Source organism: Tiliqua scincoides, chromosome 3 (assembly GCF_035046505.1).
Source record: "Tiliqua scincoides isolate rTilSci1 chromosome 3, rTilSci1.hap2, whole genome shotgun sequence".
Taxonomy (NCBI): domain Eukaryota; kingdom Metazoa; phylum Chordata; class Lepidosauria; order Squamata; family Scincidae; genus Tiliqua; species Tiliqua scincoides.
Window position 1 is genome coordinate 53,879,897 of NC_089823.1, and position 24,790 is coordinate 53,904,686.

Consider the following 24,790-nt stretch of genomic DNA (forward strand, 5'->3'; position numbering starts at 1 on the left):
AAATGAGGTGTTTTGTCACCACCACAGTTTTTCATCAATATATTTTGCTCCTTTCCTGGGAGTAGTTATTCCCCATTGTGTACTTGGGAGACTAAACTCAACCTCTTTCAGTACAAGTATGACTAACATAAGAACATAAGAAGAGCCCTGCTGGATCAGGCCAAAGGCCCATTATCAAGCCAAAAGCCACAGGTGAGGTCATCTAGGACCTGGCGCAGCAGATGCAACGCTGGGTGCAGCACTACTCTGAGCTGTATTCCAGAGAAAACGTAGTTACCGAAGAAGCGCTGAACAACATTGACTGCCTGCCTGTGTTGGAGGAGCTTGACAGTGAACCAACCCTAGAAGAACTTCACGTGGCCCTGGACTCCCTTGCTTCTGGCAAGGCACCTGGGAACGACAGCATCCCTGCTGAGGTCCTAAAGTGCTGCAAAGAGATCATTGCCACTGAGCTGCATGAAATCCTCTGTCTCTGCTGCAGAGAAGGTGGAGTACCACAGGACATGAGGGATGGTGACTGCAATAACTACTGCGGCATCTCTCTCCTTAGCGTTGAAGGAAAGCTGTTTACCCAAGTTGCACTACAGAGGCTCCAGGTACTTGCAGAGAGCATCTATCCAGAATTGCAGTGAGGATTCCGAGCCAAAAGGTCCACCACTGATATGGTATTCTCCCTTAGACAGCTACAGGAGAAATGCAGGGAACAACAACAGCCACTCTTTATAGCCTTCATAGATCTCACAAAGGCTTTTGACCTGGTCAGCAGGGATGGCCTCTTCAAGATTCTCCCCAAGATTGGATGTCCACCTAGGTTCCTCAGCATCATCAGGTCTTTCCACGAGGACATGAAGGGCACTGTAGTCTTTGATGGCTTCACATCAGACCCCTTTGACATCCGAAGCGGAGTAAAGCAGGGCTGTGTTCTCGCTCTGACCTTGTTTGGGATTTTCTTCACTGACCTGCTGAAGCAGGCCTTTGGAACTGCAACAGAAGGCATCTATCTCCGGACCAGATCAGACGGAAAGCTCTTCAACCTCTCCAGACTGAGAGCAAAGTCCAGCTGAAATGGTTGGCAACCTTCAGTCTCGAAAGACTATGGCATAAGCCTACAGCACCCGGTATTCCCAAGCGGTCTCCCATCCAAGTACTAACCAGGACTGACCCTGCTTAGCTTCCGAGATCAGACGAGATCGGGCATCTGCAGGGTAACAGTTGCTGAAATGTCTGCGTGACTTCCTCTTTGCTGAAGATGCAGCTGCCACCGCCCACTCTGCCAAAGATCTTCAGCAGCTCATGTATCGTTTTAGCAAGGCCTGCCAAGACTTTGGACTGACAATCAGCCTGAAGAAAACACAGGTCATGGTTCAGGATATGGACTCACCTCCCTGCATTACAGTCTCTGCGCATGAACTGGAGGTTGTCCATGACTTTGTGTAACTTGGCTCAACAATCTCCAACACTCTGTCTCTCGATACTGAGCTAAACAAACGCATTGGTAAAGCAGCTACCACGTTTTCCAGACTCACAAAGAAAGTATGGTCCAACAAGAAGCTGATGGAACATACCAAGATCCAGGTCTATAGAGCTTGTGTCTTGAGTACACTTCTGTACTGCAGCGAGTCATGGACTCTTCGCTCACAACAGGAGAGGAAACTGAACGCTTTCCATATGCGCTGCCTCCGATGCATCCTCGGCATCACCTGGCAGGACAAAGTTCCAAACAATACAGTCCTGGAACGAGCTGGAATCCCTAGCATGTATGCACTGCTGAAACAGAAACGCTTGCATTGGCTTGGTCATGTTGTGAGAATGGGTGGTGGTCGGATCCCAAAGGATCTCCTCTATGGAGAACTCATGCAGGGAATGAACTCATGCATGGAGAACTCAATGAAGGGAACTCATGGAGAACTCATGCAAACAGCAGTTCAGTTTCAATTTATTTGCTTAAAACCATAGGTCGTCGCAATACATTAAAAGAAAAACAACAACAAAATATATAACAATAACCAATAAAAACACTCATCCTTAAGATTTATGGAGTTTTGCACGGATCTTTTTTGCGGCTTTGGCAAACTCTGCTACTTGATAGGTGATAGTAACATCTGTACCCACAAGCAAACTGCATAGCTGAGCAGGCAAGGGTCTATCATGCAATAATCTAAGTATACCAGCAAGAAATTGAATCCTAGGATGTTCATACAAGGGACAATTAAATAAATAGTGAAAGATATCATCAATAACCCCTAGTCCACATAGACAAACTCTTTGATAAAAGGGGGTATTATTATATTTCCCCTCCAACCAGGCCGATGGCATACATTGAAAGTGAAGGGCCGTAAATGCTTTTCGTATAGGAGCAGGCAGCAATAAAGAAGGCCAATTCTATGCTTGGGATCATTAGAAAAGGTATTGAGAACAAAACGGCTAATATTATAATGCTGTTGTACAAATCAATGGTAAGGCCACACCTGGAGTATTGTGTCCAGTTCTGGTCGCCGCATCTCAAAAAAGACATAGTGGAAATGGAAAAGGTGCGAAAGAGAGTGTCTAAGATGATTACTGGGCTGGGGCACCTTTCTTATGAGGAAAGGCTACGGCGTTGGGGCCTCTTCAGCCTAGAAAAGAGGTGCCTGAGGGGGGACATGATTGAGACATACAAAATTATGCAGGGGATGGACAGAGTGGATAGAGAGATGCTCTTTACACTCTCACATAACACCAGAACCAGGGGACATCCACTAAAATTGAGTGTTGGGAGAGTTAGAACAGACAAAAGAAAATATTTCTTTACTCAGCGTGTGGTTGGTCTGTGGAACTCCTTGCCACAGGATGTGGTGATGGCGTCTGGCCTGGATGCTTTTAAAAGGGGATTGGACAAATTTCTGGAGGAAAAATCCATTACAGGTTACAAGCCATGATGTGCATGTGCAACCTCCTGATTTTAGAAATGGGCTATGTCAGAATGCCAGATGCAAGGGAGGGCAGCAGGACGCAGGTCTCTTGTTATCTGGTGTGCTCCCTGGGGCATTTGGTGGGCCGCTGTGAGATACAGGAAGCTGGACTAGATGGGCCTATAGCCTGATCCAGTGGGGCTGTTCCTATGTTCTTATGGAAAGCGCCCTACCGGTAGACCACAGCTGCGATACAAGGACATTTGCAAGAGGGATCTGAAGGCCTTAGGAATGGACCTCAACAGATGGGAAACCTTGGCCTCTGAGCGTCCCGCTTGGGGGCAGGCTGTGCAGCATGGCCTCTCCCAGTCTGAAGAGGCACTTGCCCAACAGACTGAGGCAAAGAGGCAAAGAAGGAAGGCCCATAGCCAGGGAGACAGACCAGGGACAGACTACACTTTCTCCCAGTGTGGAAGGGATTGTCACTCTCTAATTGGCCTCTTCAGCCACACTAGACGCTGTTCCAGAACCACTTTTCAGAGCGCGATACCATAGTCTCCCGAGACTGAAGGATGCCAATGAATGTTATCTATCTATTTATCTATCTTTACTTCTGGCCCCATTTTCTCACCAAAGCTTTCCTTATTAAATTCTGGTTATAATTTTTAATGAAATCATAGAATTGAAAGAGCCCAAAATACTGTACAGTTCAACATATAGTCTCAAAACCTGATTACCAGGCCTCCAAAGATCAACTCATAGCACAGTGTACCACAAACCAGGAGCAGTTGTATTCTAAAAGTTGTAGTTGTATTCTAAAATGGGATGCCATTCATCCCAACTTCTGTTTTTTCTGCCTGTTGCACACTTGCCTCAGGCTGAAATCCTATACACATGTACTAGGAAGTAAATCAACGGGGATTTACCTTTGAATAGAAATGCATAGCTTTGTGCTGTCAGAACACTCTTCATAAATGCTTGGAAGCTACAGAAAGCTACAGAAAGTTGTGTATACTGTACTGTACATGAATCAGCATTGCATATCTCCTCCCAGAGTTGCAGCATCTGCAATGAACTACAGTATATACTGCTCTCATAATAGACTACTGATCATGCTACTCCTTTAACTTCAAACTAGTTCTGTGGGTAGACAAAGGCAAACAATTTAATGTGAACAGCATGACTATGACTATGTTATGGGAGAGACAGTTGAAATGAAGTTCTAGTGTGGCTCTACCTGAAGGATATCAGTAGAATTGCCAACTCTGCAAGAGAATAAATGAAAGCTAAAAGGGATATGTTTGCTGCCAGTTTTGTATGTGGTTATATAGCAATTCTTTTGTTCACATTTTGTATATCCAGGGTTTAGCAGATGCCTGTTATTAGCTCTGCACAAGCATCTGGAAAATTCTACTTGCTGACAATCACGAATGAATGTAGTTTTGGTTGTTCAAAGCATATTGCAGTTATGATGACATTTAGTAGCCACAAAATGAAGATACAGCACATGACAGAACACAATCTCGACAACTAATGTCAATCACAAAGTAGGAATTCCTTCTCCTTTTCCACTCAAACTCAGGTTGAACCTCGTCTCATAACATTGGAAAAGAACAAAAATCTATGAAGACATTGGATTGTTCAAGGCTTAGTTAATAGAGAGTTATCTCTGCCTAGTTGTCAGCAAAATTATCATAGCTGAGCTCAGCGTTTATTCTCTTTGGGTCAGTGTGCACACACACACACACACACTGCTCTCTCTTCTCTCTCTGTCCTTTCAACATATCTTTCTTTTTGAGTAACATGGTGGGTGTGGTGATTATTTTGGCCTTGAAGTTGGATAATCCTTGTTCACTTGTGCAGTTTCCAGGATGGCCTTGGGCAGCCTCCAGCAAACTTGGTGGGTTGCCTCCTCGCCTGAGGACAGTGAGAAATTCCTCTCACTGTGGGATGGAAGTTGGAAAAAACAGAACTAGATCTATTTGGGGAAGGAAGATGTATTATCTATCACAGTAGTCTTCAAACTCTTTCTTGCCATGACCTAGATAGATAGATAGATAGATAGATAGATAGATAGATAGATAGATAGATAGATAGATAGATAGATAGATAGATAGATAGATAGATAGATAGATAGATAGATAGATAGATAGATAGATAGATAGATAGATAGATAGATAGATAGATAGATAGATAGATAGATAGATAGATAGATAGATAGATAGATAGATAGATAGATAGATAGATAGATAGATAGATAGATAGATAGATAGATAGATAGATAGATAGATAGATAGATAGATAGATAGATAGATAGATAGATAGATAGATAGATAGATAGATAGATAGATAGATAGATAGATAGATAGATAGATAGATAGATAGATAGATAGATAGATAGATAGATAGATAGATAGATAGATAGATAGATAGATAGATAGATAGATAGATAGATAGATAGATAGATAGATAGATAGATAGATAGATAGATAGATAGATAGATAGATAGATAGATAGATAGATAGATAGATAGATAGATAGATAGATAGATAGATAGATAGATAGATAGATAGATAGATAGATAGATAGATAGATAGATAGATAGATAGATAGATAGATAGATAGATAGATAGATAGATAGATAGATAGATAGATAGATAGATAGATAGATAGATAGATAGATAGATAGATAGATAGATAGATAGATAGATAGATAGATAGATAGATAGATAGATAGATAGATAGATAGATAGATAGATAGATAGATAGATAGATAGATAGATAGATAGATAGATAGATAGATAGATAGATAGATAGATAGATAGATAGATAGATAGATAGATAGATAGATAGATAGATAGATAGATAGATAGATAGATAGATAGATAGATAGATAGATAGATAGATAGATAGATAGATAGATAGATAGATAGATAGATAGATAGATAGATAGATAGATAGATAGATAGATAGATAGATAGATAGATAGATAGATAGATAGATAGATAGATAGATAGATAGATAGATAGATAGATAGATAGATAGATAGATAGATAGATAGCCACCATCGACCCACCAGCATTACCTGGCGGTGCTCTAGCCCAGTGGTTTTCAACCTTTCTTGTGCCAGTGAGTTGCCATAATCCGACAACTGAGGCTTTCCAACTCCATTGGGGTCTTGACCCCCAAGGTTGAAGAACACTGCTCTAGTAGAAGCAGACCCAGATGGAAAAAGAAACCACCTCATCTTCACAGACAACTTGGGGAGGGAAAAGAAGGAGGCTGTCTCCCTCAGCGGGACTGAGTGTTTTTGATCCATTTGTGGGGTGGGTGGGTACAAGCTGTTTATCACCTCTATGTGATTTGAGCACCAAGACAGGGTAGTTATTCTCTGTCTTTTGCTTGTGCTGCTCTGCACTGGACAACAAACCAAGAAAGGCAGCTTCCAGAATGTGTGAGGAGGTTTAATGCTTAGTGTTCTTCCTCCCCATTCACTGTGATATGGCCAGACAATCCTAATCTCTCCATCACTACTTACATTTCAAGTTACAGATCAGAGAATAACACAAAAACAAAGCAAGTGGGTAAAATGCCTAAACGGAAAACCAAACTTAAAGAAGTAGCAAGATCTTTCCTGTGGATGGGATTGTGTGAATGTTTCTGTGCTGCAATATGAGATTTGGGCTCTGTGCAGCAATGTTTAGTACACCAAAAGCAGAAAAACCCAGATTAGGCACCAATTCCATTACTGTTGTCTTCCTAAGGTTGATTTATGAAAGAAGGAAAATACCATTTAAAGCTCTGTAAGTGATCTCTTAAGCAAAGTAACTGAAAGTAAATGTGCCTTTTCCTTGTTATCTATATCTCTTCAATAAACTTCTTTTGAAAAGTGCAGTCTTCTGGTTACTGGTAGTTATTTTGAGGCACTTTGAAGTTGTTTGTACTGCTCACTATCTGCTCACTCATGTCAACAATTAAAAAGTGTCAGACGCTGCTGAATTTGACCTCTAGCTCTAAAATTCCCTCACTTTGGTTCAATTTACTGTGTGTTTGTATGAACACATGTTGGAACATATATGTGCATGTGAATGAGCAGTGTTGGCAATAAAAAGGAATGGCATTCTTAGTATGCTCAGAGGCATTTTAGTATATTCTTTCTGGACCCTGAGCAGGGTGTTGGAGAATATTTTGGGTGCAGCCTGGTACACATGTGCGTGTTAGTTTGGAAGGTGTGTAGGGAGAAGGAATGGGAACACGGCTCAAATTGCCTTGTCTTGAGTTGTGCAAACACGCATTTTTTTACAATTTGAGTTGATTTGAGTTATGGTCATTGCTGACCCCAACTTGACTCACAATTTGGGGTCAGTGACTCTAAAAAAGAGTTGGGATTCGAGTGACTTGACTCCCTATCTTGAGTTCCTATCTCATGTGTGTGTTTTTGCTTACATTATTTTTGCCACTTCCACACTGCTCCAAAGACGTTGCAGGCGATCTGGAAGTGGCATTCAGACCAACAGCAGTAGCAGATGTGCTGGGAGGGTGTAATGGAAGATCAGAAGATCATCAGGTGGATGATGTGGTGTTGACAGCTATTCCCTGTTTTGACAGCTGTTTGACAGCTCTGGGAAGGGCAGGGCTGGCTCCACAGCTGTAATAAATCAAGGCCAATGGAGACCTGGATGGACACCTGAGCTTCATTTGACCTTGATGGGACTTTGAATGGACATGGACTGAAGGGATGGCTCACCTGAGCCTAATTTGGAGCTAATGAGGTAGCTCACAGCTGAGCTGCATTTGGATCATGAGACATCCAAGGATAAAAGGCAGCTTTGGAAGGCGACAGAGCTACCCTGACCCAGGACCAAGAGTGGGACGCTGACACAGAGGCAGCTTGAATTGTGTGTCTGGAGTCAGTCAATGAAGTTGGGGGACAGAGTGATGCCTGACTAGTAAATCAACAGGATTCCATGCTTTGGGCAAATCACTCTTGCTCAGCTTTACTTAAAGGGTTGCTGTTAGACTAAAATACTGTTAATTCTTTGGTAGGACAAGCTTCAAAGGAAATAAACAGAAATTTGTGACAATTACATAGCTATAGATATATAGATTATAGATATAGGGCACAATCCTAACCAGGTCTACTCAGAAGTACCCGGTAAGTCCTATTTTGTTCAATGGGGCTTACTCTCAGGAAAGTGTGGTTAGGATTGCAGCAATAAACACATAAACACCTAAATCCTACTGACCATCCTACTGTAATCTGTTTGTATTTTAAAGGTGAATAATATTTTTGGTCCCAATGATATATATGATCCTGGACCTTGGACATCTAGAAATTACTCAGTGGTAACTGATTTATGTTGTGATTTCTCCAAGGAACACTCTGAGAGATTTACAGCCCAATCCTATGCATGTCTACTCAGAAGTAAGTCTCATTAGAGTCAGTGGAGCTTACTCCTAGGAAAGTTTGGATAGGATTGGGCTGTTATTCATGGCAACATTACAATGAGGCTTCTGGGAACCAAACAAGGATCCTAAGGTCTAATTTTTCTCTTAAAGTGGTTTGGCTGCTAAGATGTGTGGCCAGGGGGAGAAGGTATTTCTAATGCAGTTGTAGGTACATGGATTGTTGTAGCTGTTGACAAGTATTGTTTAGTTCAGTGTAAGCATGCTTGGTTCAATAAATTGTATCTGTAGGAATCTAATTCCATTTGTGAGGGAGTGATTAATCTGAGCCAGATTTAGCCCCCAAATTTGTTTCAAAGAAAGGGCTCTGTACAATACAACAAGTAGACAATAAAACAACAACTGGACAATAATTCCCTAGATCATGAGCAGAATTTCTTCCTGCCCTTACATATCAGGGATTGGATATGGGTTCTACTTCTTGTCATTGAGGCTTGGCACCTCTCACTTGAGAAATTAACCCCATGTATTAAACTGTGTATGAGATAATTTAGTGGAAAGTTAGGAAGTTAATTATCCGAGCTCTAAATACAATGTGCATGCATGCATATACATGTATGCACATGCATACAATGTGCATGTGCCTGGAGTATTTCTGTGTGGATATGTTCTTCCTTGTAACAGCTCTTTTGTTCCTAAGGGACTGTATTGTAGGAGATGAGAGAGGTGTGGCCCTTGTGGGGAGGGTTAACTATACACTACAGTAGGATTAACTACTGTCTATAGCCCCAGAGAGTATTATCTCCAGATCTTCTTTTTGGCTATCCCTGTTGTCAGAGTGGAAAACAAAACAAAAGCTGAAAAGCTGAGCCAGACACATCCTCACTCAGGGCTCTGTGTGCCTCTGTTTGTTGTCCATATGTGTGTGTCCTAGTTGCTTTGTGCTGTGGCTGGGAAGCATTGCTGTGTGGGTATGCCTAGTTCCCTTTGTGCCACATACACAACAACCACACAGCCCTGTGTGCATGCCCCACTCAGGAGAAAGTCCCATTGTGTTCAGTGGAGTGTACCCTCAGGAAGGTGTGTATAGACTGGCAGCCAGAAAATAAAACAGGTTTTGGTTTTCTGCTTTTAACCATTTCTGGCCAGCCCAAGGCAGGGATGTGCGGTGGGTTGGGAGGCAGGTGAGGCACCCCACACAACAGTAGCACATTTTGGAGGATTCCAGTGGGGAGGCACTGCCTCACCTGCCTCCCCACCCCCATGTGTAGGTTGTGGGTGCAGCACTTTTTGAAGGACTCTGGTGGGGAGGCACTGCCTCACCTGCCTCCTCACCCACCACAAGTGGGTTGTGGACGCAGTGCTTTTTGAAGGACTCCTGTGGGGAGGCACTGCCTTATCTGCCTCCCCACCACCAGGTGTGGGTGGTGGGTGTGGCACTTTTCAAAGGACTCTGGTGGGGAGGCACTGCCTCACCCACCGCACTTCCCTGACCCACAGGTGTGTACACATTTGATCCCCGTTGCGTTGCCGCAACGTTGCGCAGAAACGGCTTGGATTCCAGCAGCCGCCAGACCTCCCAGCGTGGAAGCAAATCCCTATGAAGGGCGGGGGCGGCTCTCCTTCGGCCAGAGAGGGACTGAGGCAGGCGCTGCTCCCGCGCCGGCCTCACTGAGGGAGTCCCCTGAGCTGCCCTGCCCGGGCGTTGCGTGGAGGCGCCTCTCGCTGTGGGCGTGCGCCAGCCAGCCAGAGAGAGGAGCGCCGCGGGAGCCGGCTGCCTCTCCCTCCGAGCGGCGAGTGTGCAAGTTCAGCGGGGCTGTGGCCGGGCGGAAGTGACGGCCATTTCACCTGCTGGGCTGGGGGGCGGAGGAGAAGGTGGCCAGCCAGCGGAGAGCGCCCGTGGAGAACCAGCTCGGAGAGCCGCGCTCGTGCCTCCCGCCATGGAGTCGTCGCGCCTGCTGTGGCTGCTGCCGCTCCTGGGGAGCGTCCTCCTGTCCTCAGGTAACGGGGCCACCCTGTTCTTCTCCCCCCCCCGCGCCGGAGCCACGAAGGCTGTGAAGGGAACAAAGGCGGGGAGCGCCCCGTCGAGGAGAGCCGGCGCTCGAGCCTCCTTTGTGAGGGGGGCGTGAGAGGCGCTGCCTCCCGTCGACGGCGCTCCTTAGAAGCTCAAAAAGTGAGGCGCCGCTGGCATCCCCTCGTCCTACTCTGGGGGGGGGGAAGGCGCAGAGACGGGGTGCCCCCTCAGCCCCTATCCCTGTGGGGGGGCACCCTGGGGAGAGTCCGGGGTGCCCCCCACAGGGACAGGGGCTGAGGGGGCACCCCGAACTCTCCCCCCTCCCCCTCTGGGGATTCACCCGGGGTAAGGCTTTGTTGCGCGCTTCCCTGCCGCACGCGCCACAGCAAAGTCCTCCCCTCGCTGCACTCAGCAGCCAGCCAGGCGGGGTTTGTTCTTTTGTGTAGGTGCTGTGTGTGTGTGAGTGTGTTGTGTTAAAGGTATGTTTTTCCACTTGCCTTTGGGGAGGGGGTTGTTCCAAGCACTTCTTTTTAAAAAAGGGAGAGAGAGGCACACCAACACCTGGATCATGTGGCAAAATGTGTTTTACAGAGCTAAGGCTGCAACCCTATCTGCACTTCCATGGGAGTAATCTCCATTGGGTCTGATGGGGCTTACTTCTGAGTAGGCATGCATAGAATTGGGCTCTGATTCCTGGCTTGCTTTTGGGGAAGGGAGAATATTCTAAGCCCTTCTTTAAAAAAAAAAAAGGCACACCAACACCTGTATCATGTGGCAAGATGCGTTTTATGGAGCTAAGGCTGCAACCCTATCCACACTTATATGGGAGTAATCCCCACTGACTATAATGGAACATTGCTGAGTAGACATGCATAGGATTGGGTTCTAATTTGTAGCCACTTTCTGACTACAGTGATCAATAATGTATGGCAGTGCCGTGCCCAGATTAGTAGAAAATGCTTGCAAAGGAGATTCGCCATAAAATGATGGTGGTTGTCTGTAGCTTTGTCAGTTGCAAATCTAGTGTGCCCAAAGGATTCAGTGAAGTAGTGGGAGGAGGAGGGGCAAGACTCATTTGCAATCTCTTATGTTCTCTAGGGGTGATCAAGGGCAGAAGCATGGTCCTCTGTGTATGCATATGCCTCTTCTTCCTCCCCCCAGGGTTTCAGGGCCTCTGGTAGAAACTGGAAGGCATTTTCTTTTATTGTCAGCAGGCTCAAGGCTCCTTTTGTTTTCTTCAGAACTCAACCATTTGAGCAATGGGAAGATTAGTAGTGACTGGAATTTTTTTTTAAACCTTTCTACCTCATCTTTCTTGTGATTAAGGCAACCCAAAAGTGAAATAAACCAGTTTTCTTCTTCTTTTAGTAAAACAAATCACAGTAAAATGTCAAATAAAACAAAAATATGAAAAGACTGCATTAACCAAATGATCAAATAAAAGGCTAAATATTTCCACTGTCACCACAGATATTATACTGTTTCAAAAGCCAATCAAAAACAAGTTTTGCTGTACATTTTTACATAAAGAGAATTATCCGTAGCTGCATTGAGAACAGATATGTTCTTTGTCAAAAAACTAGACTGATTGCAGATGGTCCCTATACGCTTTGTCCTGCTTCAGGAGATCTGATTTTCTACAAGGGTTATTGGTTCTGTATAGGAAACCCCATGCTGTTTACTGGATTGTGCTGAAATACTTTTAGTGTCTATTGTGTAAATAGACTGTTAGTGTCTATTGTGTAGTGTCTACTGTGTATTAGACAAACATGTGTATTTAGTGGCATATCTAGTATAATTGACACCCAGGGCAGGCCACTTGAAGCCTCAGGTAGACCTGACCTCCTCTGAGGATCTTGAGATGGAGAACGGGTCTGCCTTTTGCTTCAAGTGGTGGTAGTCCTGGCCTCTTCTTTGATCCCTGTTTACTGGCCACTGAGTGCCCAATCCTATGCATGTCTACTCAGAAGTGTTCCATTATAGTCAATGGAGCTTACTCCCAGGAACATGAGGATAGGATTTCAGCCTGAGCGGCGTATTTGACACTCTGGGTAGATCACACCCCCCCCCCAGTATGCTACTGTGTGTATCTACTTTAGTGCCACAGCCAAAGCTACTAAGAAATGTAGTTCTGCCATACAGTATAAGCATTGTATGCTGAAGGTCCCAGGTTTGGTCCCCACATTTCTGGAATGGGTGACAGTGTTACGAAAGATCTCTGTCTGCTAACTGTAGTAGACAGCATTGGTGAACCAGTAGTCCGAGAGTTTAAGGCAGTCCTATTTGATAGTTGCTGCCATACGCATATGGAACAATTTGCTTTTTATCTGTACAAAGGGCAAGCTTATGTTGGTTCAAATGATATAGCTAACCAAGGGGTAACATGTCAAAATACATGTGTGCATTTGTTGCACGTTACAGTGCACACAAGTGTCCATGTTTGTTTCCTAAATGGAAGTAATATCCACATAGAAAGTAACATTGATGTAAGAAAACTTTCATTGAAAGTAGTCTTACTATAATGTGACTACTTATCACAGTGTAGTGATAGTGCTGAAACAACTTTGGAGATGGATCTGCTAGCCTAGGTGTCATTCCTTGTCATAACTGTTCAGCCTGGTAAGTATTGTTAAGAAGTTGAATGTTTTGTTTATGATTTTTGGAAGTGTGCCTCTGCTGTTATTAACAGAAAAGAACTAAGACTGCAATCCTAACCACGCTTTCCTGAGAGTAAGCACCACTGAACAAAATAGGACTTACTTTTGAGTAGACCTGGTTAGGAGTGTGCCCTAGATCACTGTATGAGCAGTGCTGTCTTTTGTACAAAAGGCAAGCTTATGTTGGTTCAAATGTTACAGCTAACCAAGGGGTACTGAGGGCACAATCCTATGCATGTCTTCTCAGTAAGTTCTGTTGTGTTCAGTGAGGCTTACTCTCAGGAAAGTATGGATAGGATTGTAGCCTAAGTGTAGTATGCCATTTGAGGAAATTGCTTTTCTTGGCTTGTAATGATTTCCTCTTCTCAAAACCTAGCTATTAAATTGCACTGCAATATTCAGGATTCAATATGTGCAGCACCTGTGAGGTTAAGAGCTATGCAAAATAAATGCTTTTCAGCACTCTTTAGTGCTTTGTTTCCTGTTTTAAATATTTTATGCCATTGTTGATGTCACATTACTCATGAGATAAAAATCTGTGTGGTCATCAGATAATTTTACACATAAATTTTAAAGCAATATATTAAGTTCTAACAACAAATTAGAACTGGAAACCAGTATATTTACTGCAGAGTAGTGATCAAACCACAGATGAATTTTTAAAATGAGGAGAAAGGCAATTTGTCTTATTTGGTCTCTGATATTAAGTACAGTACCATATTTTCACCTTCATTTAAAGCCTAATTTTAAAGTATAAAATAGGTGGTTCGAATAAGGATTTCCTTCCAAAATGTTACAACATAGTTATTTCTAGTAGAATGATATTGCACTGTGTGGTGTTCAACATGTTTTCCCTTTAACAATCTGTTTAAATGAACTGAGCCGAAGTTTATGGTGAGTAAGAACATTGATGTATAGCCAGAAGTCCACAAGTCCAAAACTTTTGACTTGGCTTACTAACCAAGCCATTGTAGAATCCTCCCTTCTGGTGGTCTCTGCTGAGGACTTGGGGGAAGGAATAGGTGTTTACCTTCCTTTTCTTTATCCAAGTTGTCTGTGGACGGTCAACTTTACTTTCCTACAATGTGAGCTTTTGCAAAAAAAATCCATCAACAGTTCTTTGGTTTCTCAAAAATACTATAGCAGAGAGGGAAGCTACCATTTTGCTTTCTGCCCCACCCACCCCCTCCGAGAATGGGGAGAATAGGAGGAGAGTTTCTTTCCCCTCACTTCCTCTTAAAAATGAAGTATATGGGACAGAAGCTGCTAAGTTGTCCATTGAGGAAAAGGGTGATGGCTTCTGATCTGTGAGCTTGAATTTCCCCTTAAAACTCAGGAGTGTTGATTGGATTGTGGGAAGGTGGTTGCTGAGCAGGCTACTGAATTTATTGAACCTTTTATTAATACGACAAGTTGTTGGGCATTTTTCTCATTTGACAAACAAGGGAAAGTACTGAATTTCACTATCTCAGACCTTGGCTTAATCTTTCCTAAATCTCTGTAGATAATCGTGTTCACAGTTTTAAATTCCTAAACTGGCAACTGTATTGGCTGCTGCAAACTAACAAAAAGGTCATGTGACTTGTTGTGTTTGTCCTCTCCTTCTGTACCTTTGAAAGGGGAAATTTAATTGTGTTCCCTGTTGCCACCCCCCCCCCCAAATAGTAATAATAGCATTTGAGTGGAATTACAGAAGTCTGAGAATCTCATGTTTTCCTTGTAAGTTGTCTTTATCACCATGTTATTGCTATGGTAGAATCAGCAGGGAGGCAACGCATAAGCTTTTCTCCCTCCTCCCCCTCACTGATTCTTTTCTGCCAATGCCTCTTCCCCCCCCCCCCCCCGCTTTGCAGGCTTTTAACTGATTTGTCACTAGGATTTTAACTGATTTGTCATTTGAAACTGAAAAATGAGGATAAGGGTTGGTTTTCAAGAGTCAATCAGCAGGTATAGGAAGGATTTTTAATAAACGCTTGTCTGATAGTAAAACACATAACTCTCCTCTCTGAAAATTACTGGTTTCCTTGGGGGGGGGGGGAATCAAGTGGCTGGAACATAGGCAGCCACAGACATAGCGAGTGGTCACAGGAGTTTGTAGCACAACCTAGATATGAGATGGCAGATCCTCTAGGCTTAATTATAGCATGATCTGGCCTGCACTTGTGCTGCTTTTCCACTGACTTAGAAGATTAGAGAAAAATTCTCGTGAAGATACTGGGAAAACTACGTGCACTAGAGTGACTCTTGCGTACTTTGCCAAAAGCTTTCTGGGTTAGGACATTTGTCTTGATCCTCAAAATGTGCTGAGTCCTGGTGATACATGTTTATGGTAAACAGGGACAGCACTTTTGTCAATGTTTTCTAAAACCTATTCAGTAGATTAGATTCATTTTGAGTTCTGCCTGTTATATCAAAATGTAAGAACTGAAGATGGAGCATGGAAAAGCTGTTAAAGTGAGGGAGGAGATATAGAAAGTAAGAATGAGGAGAGCAGAGGTAGAAAAGATGACGAATATAAGGAAACTGAATATGACAAGGTCAGTTATGGGGAAGAAAAATCTAAGATATTCAAGGATCAATGAGAATAAAGGTTGAGATAAGAATGAATGGTTGGAGATCACTTACTCACTACCACCATCCATAATGACTTCCCAGTGATCATGGCAGTGTTCTTCATGTACTTTGGTTTACAATTATGGAGGCTTGCCTAAAGCAATTGGGTTATATTAATTTGTTACAATATTTATATACCACATTTCTCAATAGATGCAAGGCAGTTTACATAGGCAGGCTGATCATTAATCCATTTTTCAGTTAGATTTTTACAAGTAATATTCCATGACTATCTCATAGAACCTCCATTTCTCTAAGTGTTTCCCCACATAGTGCAGATGTTATCCTCCCCTTTTTTGCCAGCTCACTCCTCCACTCAGACATGCCAGTAGCTTCTCAGTCTCCAATCTAAGCAACTGATCCTCCTTCGCTTTTTCAGGCAAGGCAACAGCTCAACCTCTAGACCACACCTCCTGCAACCTATACACATTTCCTATCTTCTATACTGGCTTGATGGTTGAGCATGGCTCTAGTAGTCTCTTTCTTGTGATCAGAATAGAACAGCAGTTCCCAGTCTTTTCGGCATCACAATCCCCCTTGTCCTATGTGGTAGTTCATGACAAGGGAGTGAGATGCTGGAAGAGTGGGGGGGGGGCCCTCTTCTGTGTTGCATTGGGCCGGTGATCTACTCTGCTGGCCTCTGTGGGCCTCAGCATGGTCTGCAAAAGCTTTGGAAAGCCTCTTCTGGTTTTCGGAAGTAAACTGGTTGTGGCTTTCTAAGGCTTCTGCGGGCCATTCTGAGGTCTTCAAATGCTGGTAGAGTGGGGTTGCTGGTCTGGCATGACTTAGATGAGTCCGCCCCACTCTTCTGATGAGTAATCAGCTTCTGAAATGGCTCTGATTTGGAGTCAAACTGGAGCAAGGGCAGGGGGAGGTCATGACCCACAGTTTGGGAAACTCTGATATAGAAGAAGGACAGTCAGATGTGCTCAGAAGAAGCTGCTCAGGAAGGAGGTTGGGAGTCGGTCCTTGGCTCTTCTGCCTCTTTATACTGATTGGCAGTGGCTCTCCAGGATTTCAGATAGAGGTCATTTTCAGTGCTCCTTAGAGATGTTAAAACTTGAACCTGGGCTGCTCCAAGTGCAAAGCATGAACTCTTAGAACTGTGTTCTGTGTCCCCTTCCCTACTTTCTCTCTGTTACTTATTCATTGCCATATCCTTCCTGCTTCCAAAAAAGTAGGAAGGAGCAGGTAATGCTTGAAACATACTAAACTAAATGGGACAGGAAGTGGTGCCAAAGTCACTTCTACCCAATGAAGCAGCTTCTCAATTGCTGAACCATTTTTGTCAATCTATTCCCTTTCAAAACGTTCTCTTCCAGCTGGAGAAAAGGGGCAATCCTGTTAGTGTTTAGCATAAATAAACAGGAAAGGATAAACTTATTTTTTTCCAAATAATTCCATCCGGAGATGGAGCTGAGTGCTTTCAGATTTAAGGCAGATGGCCTGCCTCTTACTCTGAAAGTGTTTTTGAGAGTTAGAGATGAACAATCTTCAGCTGAACTTGATCAAGAAGAACAAGAGGGAAAAAAAGTAAAGCTTTCTTTAGGGGGAGGCATAAGTTTAAGGTAGTTGCTAGCTATACAGTACTGCAACATGCTGTGAGCCTCTGGAAAAGCAGCATTTGTGAGACTTTGCTGAGATGTTGTCCTCTTGCCCCTGTCTTGGTGCTGGATAACGAAATAACACCAATTAACAGAATTGCCACAAATAGCATATGGTTGTGTATGAGAAGTGCCTGTGAAACAAAAAGGTTGGTCTGCAGGTATATTACCATGCTTCTGGCAAGCCACCTTATTAATTCCTTGTTGATACTCATTAATCCTACCAGTTTGGGTGGTGTGTTAAGTTCATCAAACAAGATTGAAGTGCTGTGCTGCACTGCTGCTATTTGCATATGTATCTGACTAGCTCTAGGGACTAACAAGGAATGTTCATGCAATAATAATAATAATAATTAATAAACTTTATTTATATCCCACCCTTCTCCCTAAAAGGGACCCAGGGCGGTTTACAACATGTTAAAAACAGATTAAAAACATAATTTAACCAACAGATAAAAAACATATTAAAAACACATTAACAGTTACCATAAAAACAGTAGTCAGATAAAAAGACTGTTTTAAAGCAGCAGATCATAGAGGAATCAGGCCTGTAAAAAATACTAAAAGATGTTAAAAAGGCCATGAACTCAGAAGGCTTGTTTAAACAGAAGGGTCTTCAGGCCTCGCCAAAAAGTCTCAAGAGAGGGAGCCATTCTCAAGTCAAGAGGACGGGAGTTCCATAACGTTGGTGCCACTACTGAGAAGGCCTGTTTCTTGCCGCCCCCCCACGTACCTCCTTAGGCAGCGGCACTTGTAAAAAGGCCTTCTCTGATGACCTAAGAGGACGAGCCAGATTGTGCAGAAGTAGGCGGTCTCTAAGATACCCTGGCCCAGAGCAGTATAGGGCTTTAAAGATCAAAACCAGCACCTTGAATTGGGCCCGGAAACGAATGGGCAGCCAATGTAGCCCCCGGAGAAGCAGGCTGACAGAGTCAAACCGCCTAGCTCCAGTGACCACACAGGCCGCCGCATTCTGCACTAATTGCAGTTTCCGGACCGCTTCAGGGGCAGCCCCACATAAAGTGCGTTACAATAATCTAACCTCGATTTCACCGTAGCATGGATCACCGTGGCCAGGTCTGCATGATCCAAGTACGGCCGCAGCTGGCGCACCAGCCGAAGCTGAGCGAAGACCCCCCCTAGCCACAACCGCCACCTGGGAATCCAGGAGCAGCTGCGAGTCCAGGTGGACCCCCAAGCTGTGGACCTGCTCCTTCAGAGGGAGTGCAACCCCATTCAGAGCAAGCCGATAGTCCAGCACCTGCATCAAGGATTTCCGAACCAGGAGGGCCTCTGTCTTATCCGGATTTAATTTCTGCTTGTTAGCCCCCATCCAGATCCTCACTGCTTCCAGACAGCGCTCCAGGCCCCCAACCGCCACCTCGGAATCTGGAGGAAAGGAGAGAGAGAGCTGGGTGTCATCAGCATATTGATGACACCCCACTCCAAACCCCCGGATGGCCTCTCCCAATGGTTTCATGTAGATATTAAATAGCATGGGGGACAGAATTGAACCCTGCGGCACCCCGCACCTCAAAGGCCAGGGTATCGAACAGGCATCCCCCAGCACCACCATCTGGGACCGACCCTCCAAGTAGGAGTGGAACCACCACAAAACAGTGCCTCTAACTCCCAACTCGGCCAATCGGTCCAGAAGGATACCATGGTCGATGGTATCGAAAGCTGCTGAGAGGTCCAGCAGGACCAACATGGACACACTCCCCCTGTCCAGTCCCTGGCGTAGGTCATCCACCAAGGCGACCAAGGCAGTTTCTGTCCCAAAGCCCAGCCTGAAACCAGATTGAAAAGGATCCAGATAATCTGCTTCATCCAAGACCCTCTGGAGTTGGGCTGCCACCACCCGCTCAATTACCTTGCCCAGAAACGGGATGTTAGAGACTGGCCGGTAGTTATCTAACACAGTGGAATCCAGGGAGGGCTTCTTCAGGAGGGGGTGAACCACCGCCTGTTTCAAAGCGGCAACGTCCCCTCCATCAAAGAAGAGTTGACCACCCTCCCCGTCCACTCAGCCAGTCCACCCCGGGCAGCTCTTATCAGCCAAGCTGAGCAAGGGTCAAACAGGCAGGCAGATGGTCTCACACTCGAAAGGAGTCTGTCCACATCCTCAGGCTGTACAAGCTGAAAAGAATCCCACAACACTGGACAAGCAGTTGCCAAGGGGACATCGTCAGGCATTGTCAATGTGGCATCCAAGTCGCGACGAATATGACTGCAAGGATTGTGATGATTCAGATGCACCATTTTGTTTACTAATGTTCATGCAGGGTTGTAAATTAAGGCCTTCAAAAGGCAGTATATGGTATATTTTTCAAATGATACCTTGACAGTTAAGGATTGCTGAACAACTAATTTACTATCTGGATTGCCATGCTCCTGTTTTCATCTCCACCTACTGTCCTTCCTGTTGTCTTTGTGTACAGTATTAGATCAGTGGTTCCCAAATATTTTAGCACCCGGATCCACGTTTTAAAAACAACACATTATTGGGACCCACCAAGCTTTGTGAGACTAAAAAAAAAATTTTTTTTCATCTTACCAACTCAGGCCTCTGTTTTTATCCTTTTTTACTGGGGGTGGGGAGGTGGGGGATCACCTCCTGAAGGGGCTGTTGAGCGCCACATTCATTTGATCAGAATCATTCTGGTGGTTTTGCTTTCCCCTTTGCCTGTTCTTTGATAAGAATCAAGATACGTTTGCTCACACATGTGTGGCCTAGTTTTGCTTTCCATAGGGCTGTATACAGTACAGTACATTTGTCAGCTTGGAGTAGGAAACTTCTCAAGTGTTTTTTGGGGCCTGAGTTCGATGGAGCAGTACTATTCTCATGGCACTACACTCCTCTCAACCTGCCCTTCAAAGGCTCGGGCATGGTCACATACTCCTGTAAACATGCAGTGCGGCTCAGTTTCACTGTCCACAGAGCTCAATGCATTTTCCTTGTCAGCTAAAATACTGTATTAGAGTAGCTCAATTGCAGGGCTGCTTCCCATACCCAGGGCAAGGGGACGAAAGTAACTGCCAGAAATTGCAACCCTTGCATGGAGATACTTTTCACATGCATTGACCTAATTGCACAGTCAGTCTCTCCTGTACAGGAGAGACTAAGTTTCCATTCTTGGCAGGTGCTAGTACTAGTGTGCAGTCTGCCCCTGTAATTGACCAATACATGCGTTAAAGACGAGCAAAAATTATGGCTGCCTCATGAAAGAGTTTTGTTAAGTCTCACATTGGGACTATAATATCTGAATTGTCTATATAATTTGAATTATCACCCATTAGGAATTAAATTCAGTCTACCATTTGTGTGTGAAGTTAAATGGCTATAGGTATGTATGCATGTTTTTGAAAACCTCTAGGGAGAGTGATACAGAAATCCATGGATCCATTGACTTTGCTAGGTAGCCACCATCTATGTGTTCTTACACCTGGTTATGATATTTGTTAGAGCAGCGATTTTCAACCTTTTTCATCTCATGGCACACTGAGAAAGTGCTAAAATTATCAAGGCATACCATCTGTTTTTTGACAATTGACAATGTACACTTCACCGCCAACCAAAGGCCTACATCCCCCAATGGCCCTACTAAAATATGACTCTCCCCCAAACTTCTGCAGTACACCTGCAGACCATTTATGACATACCAGTGTGCCATGGCACAGTGGTTGAAAATTGCTGGGTTAGTGGGAGGATCCTCTCTCCCGTTTGGTATTGTTCAGAGAAGGTCAGAAACAGCATTTAACAGTTTCTAGATATCCTCTCATTAGTTTGAATGAGAGAAGTCCCTGCTTCTTCCTTAAACTGAACCCCTTTTTTCCCTTTCTGGTAAGCGGGAAGGGGGTGTCTTATTGCCTTCCCATTAGTTTATTCCCCAAAAAACTCTGATTGCAAGAGAAAATGACAAGTTCAGTAACACCTTGAAGACTAATATTGCTACCCCTCTGAAAGGAAAAAAATTATGATGCTTTTCCTCCATTGGGAGTAAAGAGAAAATGAAGGTGGTTTCTTTTCTGCACATTTGACTTTTCTGGACATGGAGCTGCTGCTCTCTCCTGCAAAAACAAACAAATAAGCAAAAAAGACTGAAAGGAGAAAGAACATCCCTCTTCTTCCTATTGCTATGAAAGAATGGGGATAGTTTGTTCCTTTTCTCATTAGATTTGGCAGTAAGGCAATGTTTGGTGTTGGCCTTCTGTAAGAAATCTGAGGGAAGTGTCAAAAACAACCTCATTTCCTTTATGGAGAACGGAGCCACCTGAACTTGAAATTCCCAATCCAGAACCCACCATTGATCCTGATTTTGTCAGATGCCAGCTTTCAGGGGTAGGGAGCCCATCTGAGGGACATGGCAACTTGAGCTGTTTTGTCTACTTCAGAAGTATCCAAGAGCTTAAAGTTCCTTGAGCCCTGGGCTATATTCCTGGCACTACAGTCCTTACAACTAGAGGTTACACACCAAGGTGTTCTGGTATACACAGACACCTACATCTGTGTGCAGAGCAGCAACCTGGAATTTTGTGGTCATTTTCACCAAACACAATAAGGTCAAATTCTGTGCCTCTGCTGACCCATGGCATGTACTTCAAAAGGGGGATCAGATTGTAGTTCCCTCCCTCAAGGAGGCATTGCTTGGATATATCTGACATACTCAAGATTGGGCTGCCCTGGAAACACTGGGGGACTTTGGAAATACGTACCATGAATTCCCCTTCTCGGTGTTTCCAGGGTGGTTCAGTCTACCCACTCTAATCGACCTAAATAGTGCACACCTGGAAGTGAAAGGAGACCACACTGCCCCATGGCTGGGGCAGGGGGAATCAGGTGGGTTTCCCTACCATGTACATAGGTTTACAGGTACATCTGCTTAGATCCAGGGGCTTCCGGAATTGCTGCGTAAAGATAACTAAAAATTATGTATTACAACTTCCTAGGATAATGTCTGCTTAGAATTCTAGGCCACCTAGATATCATGTTGTAAAGTTCAAAGGATCAAATTGAAGTAAATCCCAAAGAAAAGCTATACAGGTCGTGCCTCATTATCCATTGAGGGTTCCATTCTGGAACACCTAGTGGATTAAAAAAAATCAGTGGAAAAAATAGCTTTAAAGACCCACTTCCAGGTTTCTTGCTTCTCCATTGCTCCTAATGGAATAATTTCATTAAATTATATTCCACTATTCACCCCATCTAGTGGCTGAATGCAGTATAGCGTCTATACAGATGCATTCTGTGGCAACAATGGAGGAGCAAGAAACCCAGAAGTGGGTCTTTACAGCTATCTTTAATCCTGAGAAGCTTGCAGCCAATGTGGTTTAACAGTGCAAGGTTAGGAAATTGGAGTTTGGTGCTTTTTCACTTGTTACAAGGCATTTAAATGTGGACCCTGGTCTCAGTGGTAAGTCAGATCAGTGGATACTAAATCAGTGGATACCAAGGCACCACCAAGTATATCCTGGTACAATATTTCCCATTCCTCAAAACTATGCAAAAGATAAAACATACTAATGGTACCTATGGGTCCCTGGTTGGGTTGCTACCCTCCTTAAGAGGGTAGTGTCCCAAATGAAAATTTGGAACCACTGATGCACTTAAGCAAGACCATGAATAGCCAAGGGTATAGATTTTGAGGAAAAGTTTCTAGTCTACTGGATAAATTTAGTATGTTTAGATTATATTATTTTTAGTTTTAATTTACTCCTGCTTTTAGGTGAGAGGGGCATGGAAATAGACTTGCTTCCATTGCTCTGTTGCCCTCCAGGTCCTGAGGAGCCATCTTCTGTTACTGTAGCTGCCTTGCAGCCTCCCACCATTTTGTACCTCTTCCCTCTCTCCTTCGTCTGCTCATTGTTAACTGCATCAAAAGTCTCACAAATAAATTTGCATGCACTATGTGGAATGGTGCATTGCTATAGCTCTCAGACTTAGAATTTACTTATAGTATTTGGACAAATTCTCTTACCTTTTCAGTAGCTTCACTCACAAATGGGAGTCACAGTATACTGTTTGACAGAACTCTGTTCCTCACAGAGTTTACACAGATTGTAGGAAAATGAATACCTCTTTAATGAAGTACTAACTTCCATAGAATAAATGGAGCCCTAGACAGGGCACACAGTCTGTAGCCAGTCCAGGTTGCCATGTACTTCAAAACACATCCATGCAGACATATGCTTAGTTCTGCTGAATTCCTATCCCTTGTTTCCTGCAAAAGTACAGTAAATACCCAAAGGAAGTTCAAGGCACCATTTGTGAGAGAATGAGGCTGTTTCTCATGTAAAACTTGACCAGCAGCTCTCAAGAATGACTTTGCTTTGACATACTGTTTGTATTACTGTAGCCAAACTGAGAATAGGCCCTCAGTTTGGCTGTACTTGTCGTAAGAGGCGACTAAACAGCCACCAGGTAAGTGGGACTCGTTAGCCTGAGAAGGCAGCTCATCTGAGAGAAGGAAAACTCTGATCCCAAACCTCCACTGCCTTGTGGCTACATCCAGTTATGGAAGAGGCTTCAGGAGTCAACCTCAAGGCAAAATCCGGAGCCGGAGTCCCTGAGGGAGTCCATGGCTGAACACAGTCACGTTCTGGCAACTCCTGCGACACCGCTGGAACCAACCGTATTGGCCTCTGCCTTTCCATTGGACCATTTCAGCAATGTGGAGAGGGAGGATTTGCTGCATGGGAAACAGTCTATCCTCCATATCTACTTTACCCAGGCTTTGCGCACTGGAGAGGACACTCTGTTCCAGAACCACCATTCACAGCGAGATATCATAGTCTTCCAAGACTGAAGGATGCCAACAACACACTGTTTGTATTGCTGTTTGTATTGTTTGATCAATGTACTGTAGTTAAACAACATGACGTGTAAGCAAAGAGATGTTTCTTCTGTACAGCCGTACACTGTGAGCAAACTGAAAAGGTTTTGACAACTTAGTTTTGGAGTATTAATGGAAAAACTGTTACTTATAATATGAAGTTTGGAATTTTATGTTTGTAGTAGGCAGCTCTCCTAAATAGCCCTTTTCTGTAGCTGCTGACCTTATTTCTGCTGATCTCAAATCCAAGTTTTGTTACTCTTCTCTTTGTTTGGAAAAACGTCTTTTTTTTTCTTTTTTCCACCCTATGATACAGACCAGATTTTTGCAATGTAAAATAGTTGTTAGTTTGTAACATGGCTCCCATTTACTCTAATTTGACTGGGACATCCTGTTTTGATGTTTCCACTGAGGATACACTTGGGACCAATTAATCATTCAGTATGGATTCTGCAAAAAAAGGTCTCCCAGGTGACCAGGATTCACATTGCAGCAATAATTTGTGCTGCTCATGGGAGACACGTGATGTCTCTGAATACTTATTGTGATAGTACCCCAGATGAGAAAATGCCTAAGAGCTACTTCCTCACAGGGCAGGAGTAATGAAGTTATATAATTTTTAACATGCAGAATGCTTTACAAACTTGATTGTTTAAATTTTCCAATCAGGTCATTAGCTTTGGTGCTCCCTCAGTGCTGATTACAGTGCTGATTACTGTGCAGTGCCACCGATTTAATCCATTTCTGCCCAGCCCACAGGTGTACACACTTG

General features: G+C 43.9%; 1 protein-coding gene and 1 pseudogene across 2 annotated transcripts in view; one reads left to right on the plus strand and one right to left on the minus strand.

Moving 5' to 3' along the window:
* Window positions 1-1,103: 1,103 nt before the first annotated feature.
* LOC136647287 (5S ribosomal RNA) lies at window positions 1,104-1,220 on the minus strand (annotated as a pseudogene).
* Window positions 1,221-9,947: 8,727 nt separating this feature from the next.
* The window catches only part of CXADR (CXADR Ig-like cell adhesion molecule), a 43,414-nt gene continuing 28,571 nt past the window's right edge, over window positions 9,948-24,790 (plus strand). Inside the window, exon 1 of one of the 2 annotated variants that reach the window (XM_066620902.1) lies at window positions 9,948-10,298. In XM_066620902.1, coding sequence (XP_066476999.1) covers window positions 10,238-10,298 — 61 coding nt within the window. In that variant the 5' untranslated portion in view covers window positions 9,948-10,237. The remainder of the gene's footprint in view (window positions 10,299-24,790) is intronic. The other variant, XM_066620901.1, reaches the window with a different exon arrangement.